The 26,594-nt window shown below is 33.9% G+C and overlaps 2 protein-coding genes across 7 annotated transcripts; both read left to right on the top strand.

The window, feature by feature from the left end:
* Positions 1–2,666: 2,666 nt before the first annotated feature.
* LOC115957519 (probable protein phosphatase 2C 38) lies at positions 2,667–7,717 on the top strand. 3 transcript variants are annotated; one of them, XM_031075784.1, is made up of 5 exons: positions 2,667–3,134; positions 3,593–4,033; positions 5,241–5,623; positions 6,507–6,743; positions 7,173–7,717. In XM_031075784.1, exons 2-5 carry the CDS (start codon positions 3,718–3,720, stop codon positions 7,395–7,397), a joined length of 1,161 nt encoding a protein of 386 aa, XP_030931644.1. In that variant the 5' UTR covers positions 2,667–3,134; positions 3,593–3,717; the 3' UTR covers positions 7,398–7,717. The 3 variants fall into 3 exon arrangements, with proteins under 3 accessions (XP_030931644.1, XP_030931643.1, XP_030931645.1); XM_031075783.1 differs by having other exon boundaries at positions 3,551–4,033; XM_031075785.1 differs by having other exon boundaries at positions 2,668–3,134; positions 3,551–4,033; positions 5,256–5,623.
* Positions 7,718–9,958: 2,241 nt separating this feature from the next.
* LOC115957853 (protein IN2-1 homolog B-like) lies at positions 9,959–26,080 on the top strand. Of its 4 annotated transcripts, none has more exons than XM_031076192.1 (12): positions 9,959–10,259; positions 21,233–21,339; positions 21,504–21,578; positions 21,759–21,819; positions 22,319–22,405; positions 22,892–22,936; positions 23,561–23,614; positions 23,694–23,793; positions 23,873–23,949; positions 24,188–24,295; positions 25,563–25,643; positions 25,761–26,080. In XM_031076192.1, exons 1-12 carry the CDS (start codon positions 10,167–10,169, stop codon positions 25,770–25,772), a joined length of 900 nt encoding a protein of 299 aa, XP_030932052.1. In that variant the 5' UTR covers positions 9,959–10,166; the 3' UTR covers positions 25,773–26,080. The 4 variants fall into 4 exon arrangements, with proteins under 4 accessions (XP_030932052.1, XP_030932051.1, XP_030932049.1 ...); XM_031076191.1 differs by having other exon boundaries at positions 9,963–10,259; positions 22,892–22,930; positions 23,555–23,614; XM_031076189.1 differs by lacking the exons at positions 21,233–21,339; positions 21,504–21,578; positions 21,759–21,819; ... (6 more) ...; positions 25,563–25,643; positions 25,761–26,080 and adding exons at positions 10,573–10,647; positions 10,828–10,888; positions 11,862–11,948; ... (4 more) ...; positions 14,264–14,368; positions 14,462–14,682 and having other exon boundaries at positions 10,011–10,369.
* The last annotated feature ends 514 nt before the right edge of the window (positions 26,081–26,594 follow it).

The raw sequence follows: 26,594 nt of genomic DNA, 5'->3' as shown, positions 1-26,594 counted from the left end.
CGCCGAAACCTATCGCTTCAAGCCCTATCGTTGGTCTATTCTATTGGATCTTCATCTTCATTTGTTTTGTTGGAGCTTGATTTTTGGGTTTGTCTCCGGTTTGTGCTGGGTTTGTGTTTGTGTTGTGTTGGGTTTCCGCCGACCCATCCCTTCTGCTGACCCATGCTGTGTTTGTGTTGTGTTGTGTTGGTGATTTTTGATTTTGTTTGTGATTAGTGATTTTGTTTGGTCTGGGTTGAGAAAAAAGATTGAGGATTTGGGTTGGTTTTTTTTTGCTGTGGATGTTTTTATTGTTATTCTAATGAGTTATTTGTATTATTTTAATCAAATAGCTAAAAATATAGATCAATTTGATATTGGGTGTGAAGAGGTAAAATAAATAAAATGACTTTTGTAAATGCCAAATAGCTATATTTTTAGCTCCACTGATGTGGATGTTTTTGCAACTCACAATTAGCTTGAAGGACCTCTTGTTATTATGCGTGGGGAATATTCTTTTATTTTAAAGAGTGCGTGGGGAATATTCTCATTTCGTCTCTTTCTAGACCATCTACATGGAACAAACTCCATAAAAGTTTAATCATATAGTAATATCTATATATATATATATATATAAACTATTAATGGTTGTGACTGTAGTTTAAATACTCATTATAAGTAGCTTTTAGTTAACTTGTTTGGTAAAGGTTTTATTTATTTTTTTTTAGAAAGTGGTTGGTAAAGTCTTGGTTGAACAAGGGTAGAGTTCTAATCATGCCTACACCAAAAAGAAATTCATTTAGTATCTTGTCTCAATGGTAAAAAACAATCATGATGAAACAAACTCTATAAATTTCTTTGTCTCAAAAAAAAAAAAAAAAAACTCTATAAATTTCAAATTTTATCATATAGTAATATCTATAAAGTTTCATTAAAAAAAAAAAAAAACTATAAAATAATCCTCATGATAAATTTGTTGTGCATATTTAGAAATAATGTAGAAACCCTTTTTTTTTGTTTTTTTTTTTTTGAGAAAGAAATAATGTAGAAAATAGGTAAGTAATAAAGAGCCAATTTTTTTTTGTTTTATACATGTGCAAAATAGAATTTTGTTTAACATCTGCTATACAACTTAAAAGGTGATATTCGACAGCTTAATCTTGAGCATGTTAGGAAATTTAAAACCATTTAAAAAAAGTTCAAGCATGTTTAAAGTTGTCCAAAATATTTTGGACATGAAGAATATGATGTTTCCATGTAATTGGTAACCAAATAAAAGGTTGAAGTTGAACTGTTCCTATTATATGAACTTGTGGAAGAGAAAATGGCTAATTTGTCCACATATAATCATACTAACTAAACAGGCAATGTGAGAGCCTTGTTCTCCCACATTCTGTCAATGATCATTTTAGTTGAGAAAAATGCTAAAATGCTAAAATACTCAACATTTTTCACAATATTTTCACAAAGTATATATATTTTTGTTAAGAAAGTTTTAACCTATGACGTCTGCTTCTAATGATAGCTCTTTATTATTAGACTAAGACATCAATTGGTTTTTAGTGTAGGCAAGAATTGAACCTCAAATTTCTTATTTAACCATTAGAGATTTTACTAATTGAGTTAATTGGAACCCACCTTTCACAACAAATCCTAAATGGTAGGTTGTTATTGGTTATTATGAGTAGGCAAAAAAAAAAAAAAAAAATTGAAGTTATGAATTCAAATTATAATCAATAATAACTTATCACTTATAATTTATTATTAAAATATTATAAAAATGTTGTGAACGTTACACTTCTTTTTTGGTTAATGAAAATGATAGAATTAGAAAGACAATAATTTTAATGCTCAATTCACATTTGAAAAAAAAAAAAACCTAAGCTGTTCACAAATCATTTATATGTGTTCATTAGGGGGGGAAAAACACTGTTGTGATTCATTGATCCAACCAATTGATTTTTATTATTTTATTTTTTTGCAATAGTTCCTTTTTAAATTACACTATAATTTAGGAGTTGTGACAAATTATTTTCCATGTCTTTTCAATGTATTTGTAGCCTCAAATGTGGTTTGCAGAATAACATGAGGGTCACGTGTGGTGTCCCAGAGTTGAGCAACATAATTTATGGTACAGGTGTGCCAACTGCAAACCGGTGGGTCAAGATACAGGAATGTGTTATATGATACAATGGGCTATGGGGACATCATATTTTTCTCAATGGACCACGTGTTTTAATTAGTGCATAATAAAAATAGTTCCATAATCATAATTGATTATAATAAAAAATTGTGAACCCGCGTGATCGACTTGGATGATAGGTTCTTTGATTTAAAACATGACGCAAACCTGAAAATCCTAAATTCAATCAATAATTTTGTTCGTTTATAGGATTTTTAAAGTGATTAGTAAACAGGCACATCATTTTCTTATAAAAATTCTTTTTACTTGTTGGAATATTGAATTTATCAAAAAATGAAAAGCAAAAAGGAAAAAAAAAGATATGGCAATAATGGCATACATTATTCTATATATATATATATATATATTTTATGAACTTGGAAAATATTTATTAAAAAGCACTGTATAACATGTAATATGTCGTGCTCAAGGAAATTCCAAAAATAAAATTGGTAAAAGGAAAGAATGATAGGGAAATATCAAAAAATATTCTTAAAGGGAACTTTTACTATTTAAAGGAGGAAAGAAGATGAGCAAAGATCGCCTAAAATGGTGGTTTGTTGCAAGTCAAAGTCAAAACCCCAGGCAATAAATTAGAAAACCAAAACTGAAAATCCAACCCCAAGAGGCCAAAAGCCCCCATACCAATAGGGCCTATGGTGGATTTCAGACCGAGAGAATTTGTTGTATACTACAGCCTCTTTCTTTAGAAGATTTCAAGAAAGCAAAAAAAAGAAAAAGAAAAGAAAAACAAGAACCATTAACCAGCTCCAATTTCTCTCTCTCTCTGTCTTTCTTTTAGATCTACCCCCTTTAAACATTCTGACACCTTCTCTTTTGTTCTGTCAGAACATTCCAAATCTCCCTGGTCTGTTTAATCCATCAGATAATGGGTTCTTTTCAGTTTAATTTGTAATTCTAAATTTGTACACCAATAGGGGTTGGATATTATTTCACAGAACATAGATTCAAGGTATTCTATATTTTTGTTTTTGTTTTCTTGGGTATCATGGTTGTATTGTTTATGTGATTTCATCACATGCCCATAAAGTTTGTTTGATCTTTAGTTGCTGACAAGTTTAATGGTCACAATATTTTGGTTCTCGTGTTAAGTTCAAAACTTTGCAGTTTCTGAGAATACCCATGTCTTTGTTTTTCAATAGATGCCATGTTGATATTACTTGCATTGTTTTGGTTGATCTTTCATACCTGTACATGCTGACATGACAACCAATTTTGATTTTTTTTAACTGAAAGTTGTATCTTGCACCCAAAATCTTTTGTTATTTTGAATAGCTGCAGGTTTTGTTGTTGTCTATAATCTGATTTTACAAAAATGCTGCTTCTGCACATGCCCACTATCTTATTTAAAGTTTTACACCTTTACAGATTAATGGTGTCTACATTGATCAATGAGTATTTGATTTCCAGAACATGTGGCTTACCTTTAAAGACTGAGAAGAAATTAGAGCAGAAACTGGGGTTCAATCTTGTTACTGATAATTATTTGATGAATGATTTGATTGCCGGTTCCTTTGGGTGAGAATATGTAAGGGATGGTATCAGGTACATTGATGAAGTTTGTGAAACCCTGTTGGAAGCCTTCCGTTGAGGGTGAAAATTCTGGGGATGTTAGTGGTCGGGTTGATGGTTTGTTGTGGTACAAGAATTCAGGACATCATGTTAATGGAGAATTCTCAATGGCAATAATTCAAGCAAACAATTTGTTGGAAGACCATAGCCAACTTGAATCAGGGTCAATGAGTTCCCTTGAGTCAGGTCCTAATGGAACATTTGTTGGAATTTACGATGGGCATGGAGGCCCTGAAGCTGCCCTTTTCGTAAATGATCACCTGTTTAACAATATCAGGAGTAAGTTTCTAAGTTGTTCATCCACCATTTGCTTTATGAATTCATTTTTGAAAACGGAATGAGTTTGTGCAATTTGTTAATTTGTTGGCTTGATTGTTATTGTATTTTGTATGCAGTTCCTCTTACATCAACGTGGCTAATTAGTAGTTTTTTTATTTTTATTTTTTATTTTTTTTATCTTTTGATCTTTGTGCTTTTAGAGAATCCCATAATCATGATTGATAGTGATAAGCTCGATATCATGTTGATTTTTGGTACATAAGAGTGTTCAGTGGCATGAGCAGTAATGTTTTGGTGTTTCACCCGTGCCTAGTGCATGCCAGTCATTTAGCAACGTGTATTTCGAAAAAAAATTTCAATTCTTCTTACAAGGTTTCTCTTCAAAACTGCTTACTGGTATGATTGATTATCTTAAAGCATTTAAAGTTAGAAGATAAGATCACTTTCAGCAGACTGCATTACAAGACGAAGCTGAAATTTTTTAGTGCAGTTGGAGCTTTGTAACTTATGAATCTTTTAATAGTGATGTGTATTCTTATTGCAATATTCCTTCCTCAATATCAGATTCAGGATTGGAATTAATTGCCGTCGATGATGACCAGAAAGTGAAAATCCTGGATTCATGGGTGAATAGGTGGGGACTGGGGAAGAATTAAGCACAAGTTAGGTGTGGTAATTTAATGCATCTCAAAAAAAAAAAAAAAATGAAAAGAAAAAAGAAGAAGAAGCATGTGTAGTTTTTATGGAGTTGTGGTTCATATTTTGATTTCTAAATGATATAATTTCCATTCAAATTTGATAGGACAGGTAAAGGCTCTCCAGGAGTATGAATAGCCATTCTAAGAGCCAAGAATGTCTTTGACTTATCAAAAAAGTCTAAGAAATAAGAATCATGACAATAAAGACAACAGTTTTCTTTGAGTTGAAAATTTGCTTTTAGTTCCTAACCTGTTACTATGACTATAGGTTGCGATTATTAGTTGCAAGAATTCAGAAATGATCAAAATTTTATAAATGTTCTGTGAAATGCCTATCAGGTATAGGTTTTCATTGATGATAGCTCTCAGAAAATAACAATTTCTGTATGTTAGGATTTGGACAATTTTCTAGTTATATGTTCCCCCTGTCTCTTATAATATTATTTTTTTGTTTTACCCCATTTTTAATTTTTAATTAAAGCTAATGCATATGTTTACTGACTTGACAGCTATTCATGCTGCAGAGTTCACATTAGAGAATCAGGGAATGTCAGCAGATGTTATCAACAAGGCATTCTTGGCAACTGAGGAGGAATTCATCTCTCTAGTAAGGAGGCAGTGGCGAACTAAGCCAGAAATTGCTTCTGTTGGTGCATGCTGTTTGGTAGGTGTAATATGTAGCGGGCTGCTATACATTGCAAATGCAGGAGATTCTCGGGTGGTGTTAGGAAGACAGGAGAAGGCTGTAAAAGAGATTAAAGCTGTTCAGCTATCAATTGAGCACAATGCAAGTTTGGAATCTGTGAGGGAGGAACTGCGTTCATTGCATCCCGATGATCCACAGATTGTGGTTTTAAAGCATAAGGTGTGGCGTGTGAAGGGTCTAATACAGGTGATTTCTTGAGATATAGTTGTTTTCTATGAAACATTATTTTCCCACTTCTTTATCTTTTCCTAAATTACCTTCTATCTTATGCCCTTTTTAAGTCATTCTGCCAATGCCCTCTGAATATATGAGATTTTTTTGACGTGTATGTGGCTCTTTTTCATCAAGGATATGCTATTGGGTTGAACAAAACTTATTCTACATATACATTTAGTTACAATTAATGAAAGTTTTAAGATGTTCCATTTATTTCCTTAGATTAACTCAGAATAATAGAATGTCCCTAATAATAAAATATATTCCCTAATGATCCCTAATGAATAATGATCCCAATGGGGGCAGATTTGGGAATTAGACTATCCCTGCAAGGCAGGTTAAGAAAAACTATTTACAGATAAAATTTGGAATTTATCAGAAATTAAATATGAATAATTGTGGAGAAGCTCCTGGGCATGAGCTTGAATTGCTTAGCCAGTTAGGGGTGAATGCCCTTGGATTTCTAGGCAATGGTTTTGGCAGGTGGGGTTAGTCATAGGTTTTACTAGTTGGAGGCAAGTTCAATGGGCTCTTCTTTAGAAAGGTTCCCTATGTTATAAAAAAAATGTGGAGAATTTAAGAATTCACTTCAGCTTGAACAGCTATATTTGTTTAAAATGTGAAGTGTATGTGATCATATCAAAGTTTTTATTGATACTAGTTTGGAAGTGTTTGGGGGTAAAAAGTGACATGCAATGAGCAGTCACATGTCCAAAATCAGAATGTTGAGTATGATTCATGACTTTTTAGTTCTGGAGGATTTCTTTCCAGGAAATCAGCATGGTGCTTACACAGGGATGGCATTCCCACACAGAGAATTTACTGTATTGACAGAGCTTTGTTACTTTTTCAGGTTTCAAGATCTATTGGCGATGCTTATCTGAAGAATGTAGAGTTCAATAGAGAGCCTTTGTTGCCAAAGTTTAGACTTCCAGAACCCTTCTACAGACCAATCCTTAAAGCTGAGCCAACAATATCAGTGCAGAAACTCTTCCCTGAAGATCAATTTCTTATATTTGCATCAGATGGCCTATGGGAGCACCTAAGCAATCAGGAGGCTGTTGATATTGTCCAGAGCTGTCCACATAATGTAAGGATTCCTATCTATAGCTTTGAGTCTCTTTTGTATATAGGTTGGATATTTTACCATGGGTTTGTTTCTAACTAACTTGTGGAAGGATGATTTTAATGCTATCTTAGTGGTACCTTGTTTCTTTGTTTATGTTATAAGCACTGGTACCCTGTTTCTTTTCCCCATTATATAATAATTAAATAAATTGAAGATAATTGTATAGTTCTTATGCAAGCAATGAACTAGATACTTTCCACCATAAAAGCAAATAGCTAGACATTTCTCTTGCAACCTCAAATTGCTGAATTTTTCTAAGAACTACTTAAATAGTGTTGCATATATTCATTTATTTCGAGCAGACAGATCTTCTATGTTTGCATGATATTATTAGTTAAATAGAAGTCATTATTTGTTGAAGTTATTTAAATATTTCCCATATTTTTGCAGGGTGTTGCAAAGAAACTAGTCAAAGCTGCACTTTGTGAAGCAGCGAAAAAAAGAGAGATGAGATACTCAGACTTGAAAAAGATTGAACGAGGGGTGAGGAGACATTTTCATGATGATATTACAGTAATAGTTTTGTTTCTTGATTCCCACCTAATAAGTCGCAGCTCTTGGCATGGACCCCTACTTTCAGTCAGAGGAGGTGGTGGTATCTTTGCTAACACCTAGTTTTAGAGGTTTTGAAAATCTATCACTTAAACTCTCCTTTCTTTTATTGTACTGAGAACATTCTTTTTTATACCTTTTAAAGAAAGATTCTTTATATTCTATTCTTCCTAATGTATAGCAATGCTTCATGGAAACATTTCCCCATGAAGCCTTAAGAAAACTTGCCACAAATGGTAGAGTCAATGGCTAGACAGGGGAATGCCTTAGGAAAAATTCTCTGTAGGAATTGTCTGGTGATTGACATATAATACTTCAAAAGCTACCACTTAAACATATGGTTTTACTGTTTTTCCTTAATAACAGAACAAAGTTGCCATGGATTATGAGACTCTCAAATGTGGATAATATTCTGTTTCAATTTTCCTAGTTGCCTTTATTTGGCAGCTGTTAAAAGGTTTTTTAGAATATTCAAATTGACAACTCAAGAACAAGAATAAAAGTTGGTTTTTGAGTGCCTCTAGACATTGCAGGTCAATTAGCAATCGCTTTGCTAATTGGCAATCGCTTTGCCAAGAAGTTTAAACTATTACTTTCCAAATGTCAATTAGCTTTAGGATTTTGTTTCCCTCTTCACAGATCTCTGCCATTTGTTTTTTATAAACCTAGGTCTGCATCATGGTTTTTCTCTGTGTGCACATTAGTGGAAGCTAGGCTTTCTATTGATTGTGTAAACCTACACCATCTTGTTTCAAGTATCAGTTCTTTTAACTCTTGACTAAAATGTTTTGCAGTGCCGCAATGGTTTTTCTAGGTGTGCAAATTAGAGGAAGCTAGGCTTCTATTAATCATGTAAATATTCAACGTTTATCATCTTGTTTCAAGTATCAGTTTCATTTAGCTCGACTAAAATGTTACACAGTGCCACAATGGTTTTTCTAGGTGTGCAAATTAGAGGAAGCTAGGCTTCTATTAATCATGTAAATATTCAATGTTTATCATCTTGTTTTAAGTATCAGTTTCATTTAACTCTTGACTAAAATGTTAGACCATGGCTTTTTCTTGGTGTGCAAATTAGGGGAAGCTAGGCTTCTCTTAATCACGTAAACCTTCAACATGTATCATCTTGTTTCCAGTATCCATTTCATTCAACTCTCGACTAAAATGCTACATCATGGTTTTTCTAGGTGTGGAAATTAGTGGAAGCTAGGCTTCTATTAATCATGTGAACATTCAATATTTATCATCTTGTTTGAATTATCAGTTTCTTTTCATTCGACTAAATGTTACATCATGCTTTTTTTTTTTCTATGTTTGTAAATTAGTGGAAGCTAGGCTTTCATTAATGATGTAAACATTTAACGTTTTATCATCTTGTTCATGGTATCCGCTTCTTTTGAACATCTCACAAAGTAATTTCTGCAAATCAGATGATACGGTTAGACATTTCTATTGTGGTTTTAGCTGTAGGCTTGTAGCTCAGAGTCAACTGATCAATCAGGTCAACAGGATTAGCAGATTATTCTAATTGTGGTTCCTGTCTATACAGTTACAAATTGAATAGGAGGTAAAATATGCGTTAGATGGGGACCATAATAATGCTTAAAACGTTTGTTCAGATGTCTTTTTGTATATCCAGAAAGCTTATCGATAAAAGTTTTTGTTCATGTTTCTATAATCAACTCAAAGTCGTATAATGTGGAACATGTCTGGAAACATTCTTGAAGTTACTTTTCGACTCAGAGACAGCGTCAATGCACAGCCATGTAGCAAATTTAAGCTTTAAAATGTTTAAACTAGGGGATTAATTAACATATATTAATCAGAGCCTGAAAATGCAAGACAGTTTCCATCGAATATTAATCAAAACAAAATATCTTATCAAATATGAGCATTCCGATTTTTGAATCCTTGCAAACAGTTAAATACTAAGAAAGTGAAAAGTGTGCAACTTTGAAAACATCACGTTACACGGTATGTTGAGAATTAGGAAAAAGAGGTACGAAGTTCTACTGAAGCATCATCTCTCACTTCAATCATCGAAATTTCCCGGATGGCTGATTGTCTAGACGGACCAGATTTCAAGCAAGATCGACGGGCCACTCGTGCTTGCATGCAGCACTGTGTGGTCTTTGATCAGTTATTTAGCATAGCATGGCCAAGGGGTATTTATCCAATTTGCGCACATTGATGCATGCTTCACCATTTATTTTCTCGTTCCAAGGCACTTCCAACATGATTGTGAATTATTGTTCTGACAACTTAAATTTGTAATTATTTTTATACCTTGGAGGAGTGGGGAGGTTGTAGCAAGAACCAAACGGTTTAATCTAATCCAACTCTAGGCCAAAACATAAAGAAAGTCCCAACTTTGTATTCCTTTTTACTAAAATCAACTTACAACCTTTGTAGTCTAGAGCTTCACTGACATTTAGTTGTCACATTATTTACCAGAATAGATTATAGGTGTACCATGTAATTTCAAAATTACAAGCTTGTTGAACCACAACCATTAAGAGACGTGAAGTTCAACCGTGCACACTGCACACGCATGAATGAGTTACATATGTCTCCTTTGTAGGCACTTCGAAATTAACTTCGCCAAAAATCAATTCAACAGCTAATTTAAGATCATCAACAAGTTTTATGGACCAAACATATGTCAAAAACATTACACACGGATTCCATGTTGACCATTTGTTGTAAACATTGTAGATGTAAGTCATGTAACTAAAAAAAGACATTCACTTTGAATGGATAAGTATGGTGGGGTGTAGATTTTTTTCCTCCTTCCTGAGCCTAAATTAACCATTGGACCAATCCAAAAAACGAATGGCCAGTTTGAAATCGAAAGTGAGCTACAGCTGCAGCAACAACAACACCAACTCCGTCCCTTTCTATCTCTCATCATTCTGCAAAAAAGTGGTAACACAAATTAGATTCCCAAACACAACCATATCTCCTCCTAAGCTTCAACTTCAAGCACTTGGAAAAGCCAGAGCTAAAGTACTACTTTCCGCTAAAATGGCAGCTGGGTAAGTCCAAAGTCGTTCTTTTTCCTGCTTGGTTACCGAGAAAATGAAGTTATAGAGAATGAGAGCAACAAACACCAAGTTTGCACACACGGACAAATTTTTATTTATTTTTTTGGTGCAGTACACAGGATTGTGCACACATAATTTTATGAATTATGATAAATGAGTTTTACACCCTGAACTCTCTCTCTCGCTCTATACAGAACTGTGAATGAGGTCCTTCCACCCCCACTTGATTCCAGTTCGGAACCACCTCCGGTTTTTGATGGAACTACAAGGTTGGTTCTTGTCTGCTTCACTTTCTTGCACTTATTTAACTATAGTAGTGATTATATAGTCCTTCATTCAGTTACAATTCCAATATACCGTTTGTTTCAATGCCCATATGAAACTAATTGCACTTTACTTTTTATAAAGATTCTTTTCTGTGAATCTGACTGCATTTTCATACATTGAAGGTTGTATATATCATATACATGCCCGTACGCACAGCGTGTGTGGATCACTCGGAATTGTAAGGTCGGTTTTAAAATTGTTCATTATCTGGGTGCTCCTTGTTTGATGTGTGTTTGTGTGTGCAAAAGCAGGCATGGATTGTAAGATTTCTTTGATTTTTCCAGCTTACCCTCTGTTTGGTTCATAAAATAATATGAGCCTTTTTTTTTGGGATAAGTAATAAAGATGTATATTCATTAAAAAAAAAAAACTAACTCATGCAAAAGGGCATAAAGCAGATCAAAGAGACAGAAAGAGAATAGAAAAAAACAAAGAAACTACTAATTACAAAGAAAAGAACTAAAGAACATAGGGAGAGAATTACTAGAGGTAAGTCCCTAAGCCCCAGACAAGTCAAAAATGGAGCCATTGAAAGAAGCAAGCAGTTGATTGTCAGAGCTTTCCATGTCCTCAAACGTCCGCCAATTTTGCTTCCTCCAAATACACCACATTAAGCACAACGGAACTAAATTCCAAATGCTAGACGAGTGCTTTCCAAACCAATTCCACAAACCAAAAAGAGTACCTGCAACCGACCTTGGCAAGACCCATGAAATCTCAAAAGATCTAAAAACCAAACTCCACAACTAAGCCAACCTCAACTAAGCCAACAGTAGTAATCATAGTACATTTTTTTAATTTAAATTCTTTATTTTTTGGTAAGTTACACACATACTCAATGGGTCTTGAAACCATGACCTTACCATCCACCTAGAATTATACAGGGATGAGATGCCTATTGAGCTAGAGCTCATTGGAGTGTAGTTGGGTGGGGTTCTAGTTGCCTCAGGTCCCAAATGGATAATGAAAGAATCCTTTTATTTGGAATTATCACTTCTCTTTTTATCCCTTTTCTTAGCCAAGGGGCCAATTATGTTGCAACATGTCTCACCTAAGGTGATTAATTTTCCATTTTTGGTGTTCACTTTTTTCCTTATATTATGAAACTTATTCTTCTGTTTTGATTTGGTGTCCAATAATATTTTGGGCAATTCAGGGTTTGCAGGACAAGATAAAATTGGTTCCTATTGACCTGCAAAACAGGCCTGCTTGGTACAAGGAGAAAGTGTACTCAGCTAACAAGGTGAAACTATATAGATGCAATATTTTTTTCACTTACTTGGATGTTACAAGAAAATATATAGCTCCATTTGTTTGCCCTAGCAATTAAAATCTTACATTTCACCTCTAAAATGGAGTGGAAAATGAAAGAAGAATCATTAATAATAAGTGGTGATAACATTTGTGGACAATTCCAGTTTTTGAGATAATCAAAACAAAAGACGAAGTAGAATCAAGACATGAATCACATGTTGAATTATATAGAATGCTAGGTAAAACACTTGAATGATTCACTTGGAATGCTTATACGACCTCCAGATAATAGTTCTGTGGAGCCGGTACATATGCTGCGTTGTTAATGCTTAATAGTAAAGAACTTAATGATGTTTAAATTCTAAGACAAAAGATGGCTAAAGAAGAAACCTATGAGTGCTATGCTCAATTAGTGCTGCTTTTTTCTTTTCTACAGTTCTTTATGAGAAGTTACAGTGCAGGTGCCATCGTTGGAGCACAACAATGAGGTCAAAGGAGAGAGTCTTGATTTGATAAAATATATTGACAGTCACTTTGAAGGACCTTGTCTCTTTCCTTATGTAAGATTTATAGATAAAGCCTGTTTTACTTATTTATCAGCACCATGTTTTGCAAATATTCCTTATACCTTGAATTGTAGGATCCAGACAAGAAGGAATTCGCAGAAGAGTTGTTGTCCTACACGGACACGTTCAACAAATCTGTGATTTCTTCATTCAAAGGAGATGGGAATGAAGCAGGTGAGTTGACAACTTGACTTCAGCAGCTGAATATCCTTTCTTATTTACAAACCACGTATATAAACCTATAGAGGTGAATTGCATCAGGTGCTGCATTTGATTACATCGAAACAGCTCTTTCCAGATTTGGAGATGGACCATTTTTTCTTGGTCAGTTCAGTCTGGTAAGTGAAAATTTTGTCATACGGCAATAATATCTGCCTTCTGCCTGATACTGTTATTGAGTCTAGGTTTCATGAAGTGATGGAGGGTAAATGTTCTGCAATGATACTCTAATAGTGACAACCTAATAGGCTGCTGTAGGGTTTGCCTCATGTAAATTCATTTGATTTATCCAGTGCAGGAAACAAGTTTATTGCATGATGTGAACAAGAAAATCAGTTACAATTGATGTTCTTTTTTCAGGTGGATATAGCTTATGCTCCATTTATTGAAAGATTTCAGCCCTTCTCATTGGAAGTAAAGAAATATGACATCATAGCAGGCAGGCCTAATCTGGCTGCTTGGATTAAGGTACAATAAATTTGCTACCAACTATCTCTCTCTGAGCCAATTTCATTTTCAGTAGAATGCTTATTTACTAGTTGTTATTTTAAAGCCTCATAGCTGTTTAAAGCTTCAATAAATTTTGGGTGTTGACAGCAAAATGTGAAAGTTCTTATAGCTCAATGGGTAATTTCTCCTTTCACGGATCAAGATCCTTTAGAATTATTAGAGTAACTCTACAATGGAGTTTCTAAAATCTTATCCATCAATTTTGAAATGAGTCAATTGAATTTTGCCACATCCTCAATGATTTAAATTAAATAGATGCCAAAATGGTGATGGTCAATATTTATTTAAATATTAATGACATGGTAAACTATACTTTAGTCATTTCAATATGGATGAATAAAATTTTAGGAATATACCCTGGTAGAGTTATCTTAAAAAACTCCAAAAGATCATTATCCCTCCTTCCACCTTGTTTGAGGTCAAATCCGAAGATGATTTTTGGGTTCAGTAAAACAGAAAGAAAGAAATATTCCATAAACATTTCCGGACATTTTGCAGGGTTGATATAGTCCTATTATGTATCTATTGTATTAAATGGGATAAGCAAAATATTAAGCTTATATGGTCTGTCATATACATGTGTAAAGTTAGATTTGTTCTGCTCTTCAATGACTGGAAACAGAAAGGTGTTACACTGTGATAGTTTTAAAGGACATAGAGTTAAGTTACATATCGCCAGTGAGCTATGGCTCAACTGGCATGTCCTTCTTGGATATGGATGGTAAGGTTGGAATACAAACCCTCTGTACCATTTTTTGTGTTCCACTTTATGTTCCACTAATCACAACTTGTCATGCATTTGTTTAACTTTCCCTATAAAACAGTCAAAGTTTAAAATGGAAAAAAAAATAAACACATGACAAATTGTAATTGGTGTAATATAAAGTGGTATTTGTATTCGTAAGGTTGTGGGTTCAAGACTTATTAGATGCATGCATAACTTTTTTTTTTTTCTTTTTAAAAATAGAAGCATTGACTTACATATCCCTTTTTATCAAATATTGTGTAGGAGATGGACAAAAATGATGCTTACAAACAAACTAGACGTGAACCAAAGGAGCTTGTTGAAATTTACAAGAAACGCTTCACAGTATTCCCTCCTTCCCTTTACACAGTACAAGAAGTTATATTCTCTAAAAACAGTTGCCTACAATATGACTTGATGAAAGGCTGCTAATCACTCGTTTCTATACATTTTCTTGTGCAGGCACAGCTCTAAAACCGGTCTCTCAAATTACAGCATTCTATTACCCTCCACATGTTCTAGAAATGGCATTAAGTTTCTCCTTTCTTTTTTTTTCTTTTTTTTTGTTTGAATCAGTATTAAAGATTTTTTCACTTTTATGTTTTATATTTTCAACATGATTGTAATCTAGTTCTTGAATTTTAGTTTCAGAGATGTATTGTTGATCTGACCGTTTAATTTTATTTTTGTTGTTCACGAAAAATTACATCTCGAGATACAAAAATGGTATTGGTATTAAGATCCTTGACTCTGTAACCTTTAAAGCCGTAAGGATAACCAAGAAACAAACACTTCCTAGCTCTAGGCTCAAATTTAGTTCTCTGTGAAGATGGAGTTGAAACAAAGCACAAGGATCCAAACACTCTAGATAGGAGTAAGAAGGGGTTTTGTGAAACAAAAGCTCATTAGAACTTTTATTATGCAACAAGGGAGAAGGGAGTCCGTTTATAAGGAAAACAGCAGTACATATGCAATGTCCCCAAAAGGGTAAAGAGAGATTAGCTTGTAATTTAAGAGCCCTAGCAACATTCAAGATGTGCTGATGCTTCCTTTCCACTATAGCACTCTGCTGTGGAGTTTCTACATAGCTTAAGTAATGCAAAGTACCCCTTGAAGCATAAAATTCAGGCATATTAAACTCCACAGCATTATCTGTTCTAATAGTTTTAATTTTTGAATAAAACTGAGTTTCAATGAGAGTAAAGGAGGACTGTACTTAAGGTCTACAATCAGACTTTTTTTTTTCATAAAAAATACCAATGTACACCTAGAAAAATCATCTACTATGGTAAGAAAAAAAAATCTAAAACCGTCGACAATAGGCACATGGTAAGGACCCCATACATCACAATAAATCAAGTCAAAAACAGAACCAGAGACATGCTGACTAAGAGGAAAAGGTAGCCTTTATTGTTTGGCTAAAGGACACACATCACACACCTGGTTTGTACAATCAATGTTAGGTACTTTATTACAGAAAGCATTGAGTTCAGAATAAGCTGGGTGACCTAATCTAGTGTCACAAATCAAAAGCAACACTGTGAGCACTATGAACAGTTTTATTATGCATATTTACAGATGGAGCAAATGAAGAGATACTCGAAACAGCAGGAGCACCGGAACTAGATCATGCTTGCAGTAGATATAGACCTCCCTTTCACTTTACCCAGTCCAATCATCGTTGATGCAATATGTAGATTCAAAAATAAAGCAACAATGCAAAGCTTTAGTCAATTTGGTAAAGGGACACACAACACATCAGTTAAGTATCAAGGAGGCTGAAAGTCTAACAGTACCAGCATGTGTATCAAGAGCAAGTTCACCATTGGGCAACTTAACACTGCTATAATCCATTTGGCATTGGATTATAAACCAGGATTTTAATTGTATGTAAAACTTTTTAAAACCTCACTTTTTCTTACTTTTCAAAGTACAAGTATATTTAAACACACTTTCAACCAAAAAAAAAAAACTAAATAATCCGATACCAAACATACACTTAGTGCTTGTTTGGGATGCACTTATTAACTATTTTATTGCTTATTTTTCCCACTATTTGTGAGTCTCACGTGAGTCACTTACTTATTTTATTTAACTTTTACTTATTTTTTCTACTGTTTACAGGTACCATGTGAGTCACCTACTTATTTCATTTAACTTTTATCTTTAGTAATTTCAACAAAAGCTAAATAAGTTGTTTGCAAATTGATTAGTGTACCATATGATTGGTAGCACCAGTATCTATCACCCAATCCTTTTGTGTAAAAAAGCCCTTCTATTCACTAATTTAGTTGAAATAAAAACTGAATGTTTCATATTAGGCGAACTGTAAGTAGTAGAGTCATTACCTGAGAGTTGCAGCATGAGTCTAGCCCTTGAATTTGTAACCAGGTGGATAACCGTGCAACTCGTAGCACTTATCAGCAACATGACCACGGACACCACAGTGAGAACACACAGGTCTCTCTCTGCGATTGGCTTGCTCAGAGGAAATCACATTAGATCCAATAGATCTCAGACTTTCGTATTGCTGAACAAGAGAAAACGCTCGATTAGTTGATGGCAGCGGATCCATCAAAAGAATTTGAGCCCTAATGTTAGCGAAGCTATCATTTAGTCCAATCAAAAAGGCCATCACATTTTCTTGTTGACGATAGTCTGCTACGGTTTTCATCGAGCCACATGAACACTCAGGCAATGGTTTGTAGCTTGACAATTCAACCCAAAGTGCCTGGAGCGAAAGAAAGTATGTGTGCACAGAGGATTGACCCTGAGCGAGATTTGAGATTTCCTTTTGAAGCTGAAAAATGCGAATTGCATTTCTCTGTGAGAATCGATGCTGAAGATCGAGCCAGACCTCACGAGCCGTCTGCTTATAGATCACACTGGAAAGAATTTCCTGTGAGACGGAGTTGTAAATCCAAGAGGTGACCATGGCGTCACACCTGATCCATAGATTGAACATTGGAGAAGATCGATCGTCTGGCTGCTCAATTGAGCGATCAGCAAAGCCTATCTTGCTCATCGCCGAGAGCGCAATGGTCATGTATCTTGACCAGGTGTAGTAATTGTCGCCATTGAGCTTTTCTCTGACGAGAATAGCGCCGGGATTATCTCCGAGATAGAATGTTCTTGATGAATATTCTTCTTCTGTGATAGTAGTACCTGAAGTAGCAGAAGATGTAGCGGTTGTTGAAGTTTCCGCCATAGAAAAACTGAGAAAGGTGAAGTTTCACTGAGAGAAATTGAACTAATACAGAATTTGATTCAGAGATGTAGAAAGAAAAATCAAAGAAAAGCAAAAAAAAAAGATTAAAAAAATCTGAGAAGAAAAGATAGAATTGTTTTCACTGAACGAAACTAATTTACTATAGGCGCTCTGTTTATATGTATACAGAGAACAGAGGCGGGAAAAGGAAAACAAACTAAACTGAAAAATGAAAACTGACTAACTGTGATTTCTAACTAATTGAGTTATGACAGCTGTATTAAAGTTCATCGTGGAAAGCACGTGACCTACAGATTGAATTGTAAAGGAGTTTTCAAAACGATATGTAGCACCTGTGGCTTTGAAGTTCGTGCTACTATACTACAAGTCGTGTAGGTACAACTCAACAACCATTATCTTTGACAAACCCAACTCTAGGCCAAAAGGAAAGGAATTCTAAACTCTCTATGTATTATATTAAAATGCAAATTATTCCCTTGTTGTGGTTTTACATTTAGCAGTCATATTATTAATAAAAAGAGTCTAAATTTAGTCATATTATTAATAAAAAGAGTCTAAATTTAGTCATATTATTAATAAAAAGAGTCTAAATTTAGTAAAAACTATGTGTAAAACATGAGTTTTACATTATCTAATAAAACAAGGTCGCGTCAGCATTTTACTTTTTTTATTTTATTTTTTAAGAGTGTTTCAATCTATGAGATTTGCTCCTAATAATAACTCTTTATCATCAAACTAAGATACCAATTAGTTTTTTGTATAAACAAGGATTGAACCTCAAATCTTTTATTCAACCATTAGATCTCTTTTACTTAAAACTTGAAATATAATATTTATTGATATGTTATCCTATGTAATCAAATGTATTTATATTTTAGTAATACAATAATGTGGCATGTCCTTATTGGAGAGTGTAAATCAAAGGGTTTACACCAAATCCTTATAAAATTTAATCTCTAAAGAAAATGATATCAAGAGCTTTGTAGCTCAATCAACACATTCTAATGTTTATAATAAAAATGTATAGGGTTGAAATCCCGTTATTATAATTATTGAAAAAAAAAATGATAACAGATCTACATTTAAAGCAAAGCTTAAAAATATGGACAAATTTCAACTTTTTTCAAGTATAAGAGAGTAAAATCAAAATAATTCGGACAAAATAGAGGTTGTGCTATGTAATTTGGTTATAATAATAACTAGTCGCTAACCCGGACAATGCACAAGATAAAATCTTATGAAAGTATAGTTTATACATATATTAGTTAATAATGAATAAAAATCAATATTTACAATATGAAATATAGATACACATATTTTGAAAAGAATAACCAAATTGTATATATATTTTTTAAAGATGAAACAAAAGGCACACTTTTATATTTCTACCATATTTAAACTTTTATGAAATATGGAACAGCAAGACACCACAACAATATTGACAAATAGTAATTTCTAAGTTTCGCCGAGACTTTTAGGGGGGAAAAAAGCAAATAAAGTAATATAAAAATAACATTCTATAACACAAAGTATTCATCTAACAAAACAAAGATGTACATAAGAATAAAAAATCAAGATATTTTAGTGACATCCATTACCTCTTAGCTTCCTTTAAGCATTTACTCAATTTATAAAAACTTGAGGTTCTTCATAAGATATTACAAAAAAAAAAAACATGCTACGCATAGGATAGTTTAACAAAATTTAAATATTTACTTAAAGAAATAATTACTTTTTATTTTTTGATGGGGAGAAATAATCACTTGGAAACGAATAATGCTTCACCTTCTAGTTCTACTCATAACAATGGAAATCTTGAGATGAAAATTTTTAACTAAACATAAAACAGAGCTTGAGATAATCCAGAAACTGACCCGTTTGGTAGAGGAGTTTGAGTAATGTTGTTTATATTTTTTTGAAATACATGTGGATGAAAAAATGTGTGAATATACGTGTAATGTTGTTTAAAAACTAAAAATGAGTTAAACAACTCTACCAAACAAGGCTAAACACAAATAATAATAAAAAGGTCTCCATACAAAGAATAAATCTAGGTGGAATCAAAGCGAAAGAACACTGGGGCAGTAAGGATAAAGAAATACAGCCCATGGTTACTTTTGCCATATAGAAAAATCAGAACTTACAGATTTTAAACAGTTTAGATTCAGCTGTTGTGCTTTTTTATCTTTTTCTTGGTCCAGGAAGGACCTGGTTGGTTTGTCAAATTGAGAGACCAGCGAGAGGTAGATTAAAAAAAAATAAGAAATAAGTTTTAAGGCTAGTTTATGAATGAATCTTGTTTCTTTCATAGATCCTGACTTTTAATATTTCTGTCCAATTTTCCTGTTGTGAATAACCTTCTTTTTTCATACAAATTAATTGTGTCGATCTTGAACATCCAAGGAGCTCAGATCTTTTGGTGTTTTTGACCCCACAATATTATTTAAATTTTACTTTTAGGTTTTTTTTTTATTTGTTCTTCTATTTTTTATTGAAATGAAGACAAATACAATTTGATCATATTATTATTTTCGTGCATGTAAAAAAAAATGAGTCAACATGTACACCAATTAACCCGATTCACTTACAACCCGTTTAGGACGATTTATTTCTAACCCGATCCAAATTTGATTTGTAATCCATTTGAACCACACCCGACCTGTTTGCAAAATGCCAGGTCTAATCTTTTTCTTTTACAATTCACCTATTCCTTTTTTATTATTCCTTTTATTTTATTTTGGCAAACCTCGCGTGGTGAAAGGAACTGTTGAGTTTTCACGGGTGTCAGACTTCTTTGGGAACATAACACATCCTGCACTGAAAAAAAATATGTAGAAGCAACCAAATCTGTGCAGAATCATGAGCAGTGTGGTCAAATCTAGGATATCCCAGAAAATCTTTTGATGGAGGACTGAACAGTCACATTTGCGTTGCGCTTTTTCTCTTTTTCTTGGTCCAAGAAGGACCTGTTTGCTCGTCAAACTGAGAGACAGGCAAGAGGTTTGATTAAAAAATATAGAGTCTGGTTTATGTGCATAAATTAAATTATCTATTTTTAAAAATATTTTCTTAAAAAAGTTATCAATATTTTTTAATTTTTTTTTTAAAAAAAATAATAATTATTTTGTGTCCTTAGACACACATTAGCAAAATCCAAAAATAAATAAAAGAGGGGAGCGTATATATTTGATAGAAAGAAATAAATCAGATTTACAAATTAAAAAAAAAAAAGTTGATATGTAAAACTGTAGAGAGGTCCACCAAAGTCAGAGCTTATAGAATATATAAATAATAAAAATAAAAAACAATACAATTATTGGAGAACCAGGCACTCAACTAACCTTTTGATCTCTCTCAATATCCCTCCTTTTGAGCTTGGTTGACATTTAGTTGTCTCGTTATTAATAACGAGAATAGATTATAGATGCACCATGTAAATTTCAAAATTACACACATGTTGGACCAAATCCATTTAGAGACTGAAAGGTGAAGTACAACTGTGCACACTGCACACCCTTGTATGAGTTCCTGAAGGGGCCTGATGCTTGTTGATATTGATGAAAAACTACATATTTTCTAATTCAATACTTTATTATTATAATAGAAAAAAAATATTTGAAAAATAAACAGTATTTCATTAGACTTGTATTTATGAGCCAAAAAAATGTTCAAAGTATAAAGGATATGTTGGAGACCTATTTTATGAGCTCTTTACAATAGAGTGGATTTTGTGTTTAGAGACCAGGTTGGAGATGCTCCAGACAGATTCCTTAGTTGACCATTCGTTGAAACCACTGTAGATGCCACTAAAAAGGCATTCGCTTTAAAGGTTTGATTGCATAAGTAAGGTGGGATATGTAAAGTTTCTTCTTCTTTTTTTTCCTTTGTAAGCCTAAATTAAACATTGGAGAAATCCAAAAAGAATCATGGCCAGTTTGAAATTGAAAGTGAGCTACAGCTGCAGCAACAACAACACAACCCTCTCATCATTCTGCAAAAAAGTGGTAACACAAATTAGATTCCCAAACACAACCATATCTCCTCCTAAGCTTCAACTTCAAACACTTGGAAATGCAAGAGCTAAAGTACTTTCTGCTAAAATTGAAGCTGGGTAAGTCCCAAGTTATTCTTTTTTCTGCTTGGTTACTGAGAAAATAAAGTTCTAGAAAATGAGAGCAACAAACAGTACAGGCTTGCACACATACGTTTATGAATCATGATAGATAAGTAAGTTTTACTCTCTCTCTCTCTCTCTTTCTCTCTCTCTCTATGCAGAACTGTGAATGAGGTCCTTCCACCTCCGCTTGATTCAACTTCAGAACCACCTCAATTTTTTGATGGAACTACAAGGTTGGTTCTTGTGTGCTTCACTTTCTTGCACTTATTTTTAACTATAGTAGTGATCGTTTAGTCCTTATTTAGTTCCAATTCCAAAATACGATTTGTTTCAATGCCCATATGAAACTAATTGCACATCACTTTTTTAAAGATTCTTTTCTGTGAATCTGACTGCATTTTCATACATTGAAGGTTGTATATATCATATACATGCCCGTTCGCACAGCGTGTGTGGATCACTCGGAATTGTAAGGTTGGTATTAAAATTGTTCATTATCTGGGTGCTTCTTGTTTGATTTCTGTTTGTGTGTGAACGAGCAGGCGTGAATAATAAATTTAATTTTTCAGCTTACCCTCTGTTTGGTAGTTAAAATAAAATGAATCTTATTTCCATTTTTATTTGTTTTTAAGAAGATGAGTCTTGAACCCATGACCTCAATAGTAAACCAACAATAATAAGCATGGTACTGGTAAGTTACACTCACCCAATGAGTCTTGAACCCACGACCTCTCATCCACCTAAAATTATAAGGGAAGGATATGCCAATTAAGCTAGAGCTCGTTGGCTGGTAAGCATAGTTGGGTGGGGCTATAGTTGCCTCAGGTCCCAAAAACGTCATGAAAGAAATTATATTTGGAATTATCAGTTATCTCAGATATTAATTTTCCGTTTTTGGTGTACCCTTTTTTCATTATGTTACAAAACTTATTCTTCTTCTTTGATTTGGTGTCCTATAATGTGGGGGATTCAGGGATTGCAGGACAAGATAAAGTTGGTTATTCTTGATCGGGAAAATAGGCCTGCTTGGTACAAGGAGAAAATCAACTCAGCTGACAAGGTAAAAATATATAAATGCAAATTTTCTTCATTTCCTTGGATGTCACATGAAAATGTATAGCTCCATTTGTCTTCCCTAGAAATTAAAATAACGTATTCAACCTCTACAATGGAGTGGAAAATGAAAGAAGAATCATTAATAACTAGTGACAATGTTTCTGGACAGTACCACTTCTTGAGATAACCAAAACACAAGACGAAGTAGACTCAAGACATGAAGCACATGTCGACTTATAGTGAATGCTAGGTAAAATGCTTGAATGAATGATGAATCACTTCATGGAATTCCTATATGCTTCCTCCAGACAATATTTCTTTGAGCCAGTACATATGCTGTTTTATTTTTACTTAATAGTAAAGAACTTAGTAAGTGTCTTAAGTTGTAAGGCAAACAGATGGCTAAAGAAGAATCCTGTGAGCTTTATGCCCAATTATTGCTCCTTTATTTATTTTTTTCTGCAGTTCTTTATGTGAAGTTACCATGCAGGTGCCAACATTGGAACACAATAATGAATTCAAGGGAGAGAGTCTTTTTTTTTTTTTGATAAGTAAGAAATAAATATATTAAAAGCTACCTCATGAAAACACAAGGCAGAACAGAGAATACAGAGAAGGAAACAAACAAAAAAAGGAGAAGAAGAAAAGAAACCAAACGGAGACAACAACAAGCAAATTAATTACAGAGAAGAGAACTAAGGAACATAGGGATAGAATCACTAGAGGTGAGTCCCCAAGCCCTAGACCAATCAAAAAGAGAGCCACTAAAGTAAGCGAGCAGCTGGTCATCAGACTTGTCCCTATCCTCAAAAGTACGCCAATTACGCTCCCTCCAAATACACCACATTAGGCACAACGGAGCTAGATTCCAAACGCCAGAAGAATGCTTTCCAAACCAACTCCACCAACCTAAAAGCATATCTGCAACCGATCTTGGCAAAACCCACGAAATCCCAAAGGATCTAAAAACCATGCTCCACAACAGATAAGCTTTGTCACAATGGAGAAGCAAATGATTCACCGACTCCCCATTACAACGGCACAAAATGCACCAATCTACAAAATCGAATCCTCTATACCGCAAATTATCCCCTGTAAGAATCTTCTCCCAAGCCGCAGTCCAAACGAAGAAAGAGACGTGAGTAGGGGCCTTAGTCTTGATTTGATTAAATACATTGACAGTCACTTTGAAGGACCTTCTCTCTTCCCTCATGTAAGATTTGGAGATAAAACTCTATTACTTGTTTATCAGCACCGCCTTTTGAAAGAATTCGTTTTAAATTGAACTGTAGGATCCAGAAAAGAAAGAATTTGCAGAAGAGTTGCTGTCCTACACTCATACGTTCAACAAAGCTGTGTTTTCTTCATTTGAAAGAGATGGGAATGAAGCAGGTGAGTTGACATCAGCAGCTGCATGTCCATTCTTAATCACAAATAACGTATGTAAATCTATAGAGGTGACTTGCATCAGGTGCTGCATTTGGTTACATCGAAACAGCTCTTTCCAAATTTGAAGATGAACCATTTTTTCTTGGTCAGTTTAGTCTGGTAAGTGAAATTTGTTTTCATATGGCAATAATATCTTCTTTTTGTCAGTTACTGGTATTGAGCCTTGCTTTCAAGAAGTGATGCAATGTTCTGAAATGCTACTATAATAGTGACAACCTAACAGGCTTCTGTAGAGTTTGCCCCATGTAAAGCTATCCAATTTTTCCAATGCAGGAAACAAGTTTGTTGCGTGTTATGAAAAAGCAACTCAGTTACAATTGATGTTCTTTTTTTTCAGGTGGATATAGCTTATGCTCCATTTATTGAAAGATTTCAGCCCTTCTTATTGGATGTAAAGAAGTACGACATCATAGCAGGCAGGCCGAAACTGGTGGCTTGGATTAAGGTACAATAAAATTGCTACCACGTCTCTCTCTGAGCCTATTTCATTTTCAGTAGAATGTCTATTTAATTTTCTAGTTGTTTTTTAAAGCCTCTTAGCTGTTGAAAGCTTCAATAAATCTTGGGTGTTGACAGCATAATGTGACAGTTATTAGCTCAATGAGTCATCTCCCGTTTCACAAATTAGGACCTTTTAGAGTTCTTAAGGGTAACCCCATCATGGAGTTTCTAAAGTCTTATCCTTCAATCCTGAAATGAGTCAATTGAATTTGACCGCATCATCAATAATTCAAGCTAATTAGATGCCAAAATGGTGATGGTCAACGTTTATTTAAATGTTAATAGAACAACAACAACGAAGCCTTAGTTCCAAATTTTTTGGGGTTGACTATGGATCCTCACCAAGATTAGTTGAGGTCGGCCACATGTATTATTGTCCTTCATTCTATTCTATTTAAAGTCATAGCCACTGTTACTTCCTTAATGACATGTCCTTTCTAAAGTCTTATCCTTCAATCTTGAAATGAGTCAATTGAATTTGACCGCATCATCAATAATTCAAGTTAATTAGATGCCAAAATGGTGATGGTCAACGTTTATTTAAATGTTAATAGAACAACAACAACGAAGCCTTAGTTCCAAATTTTTTGGGGTTGACTATGGATCCTCACCAAGATTAGTTGGGGTCGGCCACATGTATTATTGTTCTTCATTCTATTCTATTTAAAGTCATAGCCACTGTTACTTCCTTAATTGACATGTCCTTTTTAACTACTTCTACTTATATTAATGACATGGTGTCAATAAAATTTTAAAAATACCATGGTTGAGTTATCTTAAGAATTCCTAAAGATCATTATCCCTCCCCCCACCTTATTTGAGGTCAAAATCCAAAGATGTTTTTTGGGCTCAGTTAACAGAAAGAAAGAAATATTCCATAAACCTTTATGCATATTATGCAGGTTGATGTAGTCCTATTATGTATCTATTGTATTAAATGGGATAAGCAAAATATTAATCTTATATTGTCTGACATATGCATGAGTAAAGTCAAATTTGTTCTGCTCCTAAATGTCTGGAATCAAAATTGTGTTACACTATGATAGTTTTGGAGGACAGAGTTAATTTACGTATCACCTATCTCCTTCTTCTGTAATAATGGAATGGATGATGAGGTTGTTGCTTCAAGACTTACTAGATGCGTTTGTAAAAAAAAAAAAAAAAAAAAAAAGCTTTGACTTACATATCACCTTTTATCAAATATTGTGTAGGAGATGGACAAAAATGACGCTTACAAACAAACTAGACGTGAACCAAAGGAGCTTGTTGAAATTTACAAGAAACGCTTCTCGGTATATCCTCCTTCCCTTTCCACAGTACAAGCAGTTAAATTCTCTAAAAACTGTAGCGTACAATATGACTTGATGAAAGGCTGCTAATGACTTGTTTCTGAACTTTTACTTGTGCAGACACTACTCTGAAACCAGTCTCTCAAATTACAGCATTCTATTAACTCTCCACACGTTCTAGAAATGGCATTGAGCTCCTCTTCTCTCTACTTTTGTTTGATTTGGTATCAAAGAATTTTTATTTTTATGTTTTAGGGTTTCAACATGAATGTAATGTACTTCTTGTATTTCATTTTCAGAGATATATTGTTCTGATAACTTAATTTGTGTTGTTTTTTTGTTTTGTATTTTGTATTTTTCCCCCTTAGAGTGGGGAGGTTGTAGCAAGAATCAAACAATCAAACCCAACTCATTGTGGTTTTAAACTTTGTTGAAAATAATTGACATCTACTGGTTATGTTATTAACGAGAATGACGAAAGGTCTACATTAAAAAAATAAAAATAAAAAAAAACAAAAAGTTCAAAGATAGAGACAACTTTGAACATTTTTGAATATCATGGAGTAAAATCAAAATTATTCAGACATAGAGAATGTACTATGTATTTTCAAAATTACATCCTTGTTGGACCAGACCAATCAAGAGGCTGAAAGGTTTTCAACTGTGTACATCCTTAAGTATGAGTTCCTGAAGGGGGCCTATATGTTTGTCAACATTGATGCATGAAAGCCAACATAGAGCTAGCAATTTCACACGTCAGCTTATGGGAAGTTCCTAATAAACTTCACCAAAATCAGCTCAAACGGCCAATTAAGCTCATAACCAAGTTTTATGGACCATCCAAAAGCAAAAAATATTACACACAGATACCTTGTTGATGTAGATGTAATGAGCCATCAAGGTTGTGTTGGACTAAAAAGTAAAAAGGCATTCACTTTGTTTGGATGAGTAAGG

Source organism: Quercus lobata, chromosome 8 (assembly GCF_001633185.2).
Source record: "Quercus lobata isolate SW786 chromosome 8, ValleyOak3.0 Primary Assembly, whole genome shotgun sequence".
Classification (NCBI taxonomy): Eukaryota; Viridiplantae; Streptophyta; class Magnoliopsida; order Fagales; family Fagaceae; genus Quercus; species Quercus lobata.
This window is presented reverse-complemented; position numbering and strand designations above follow the sequence as displayed.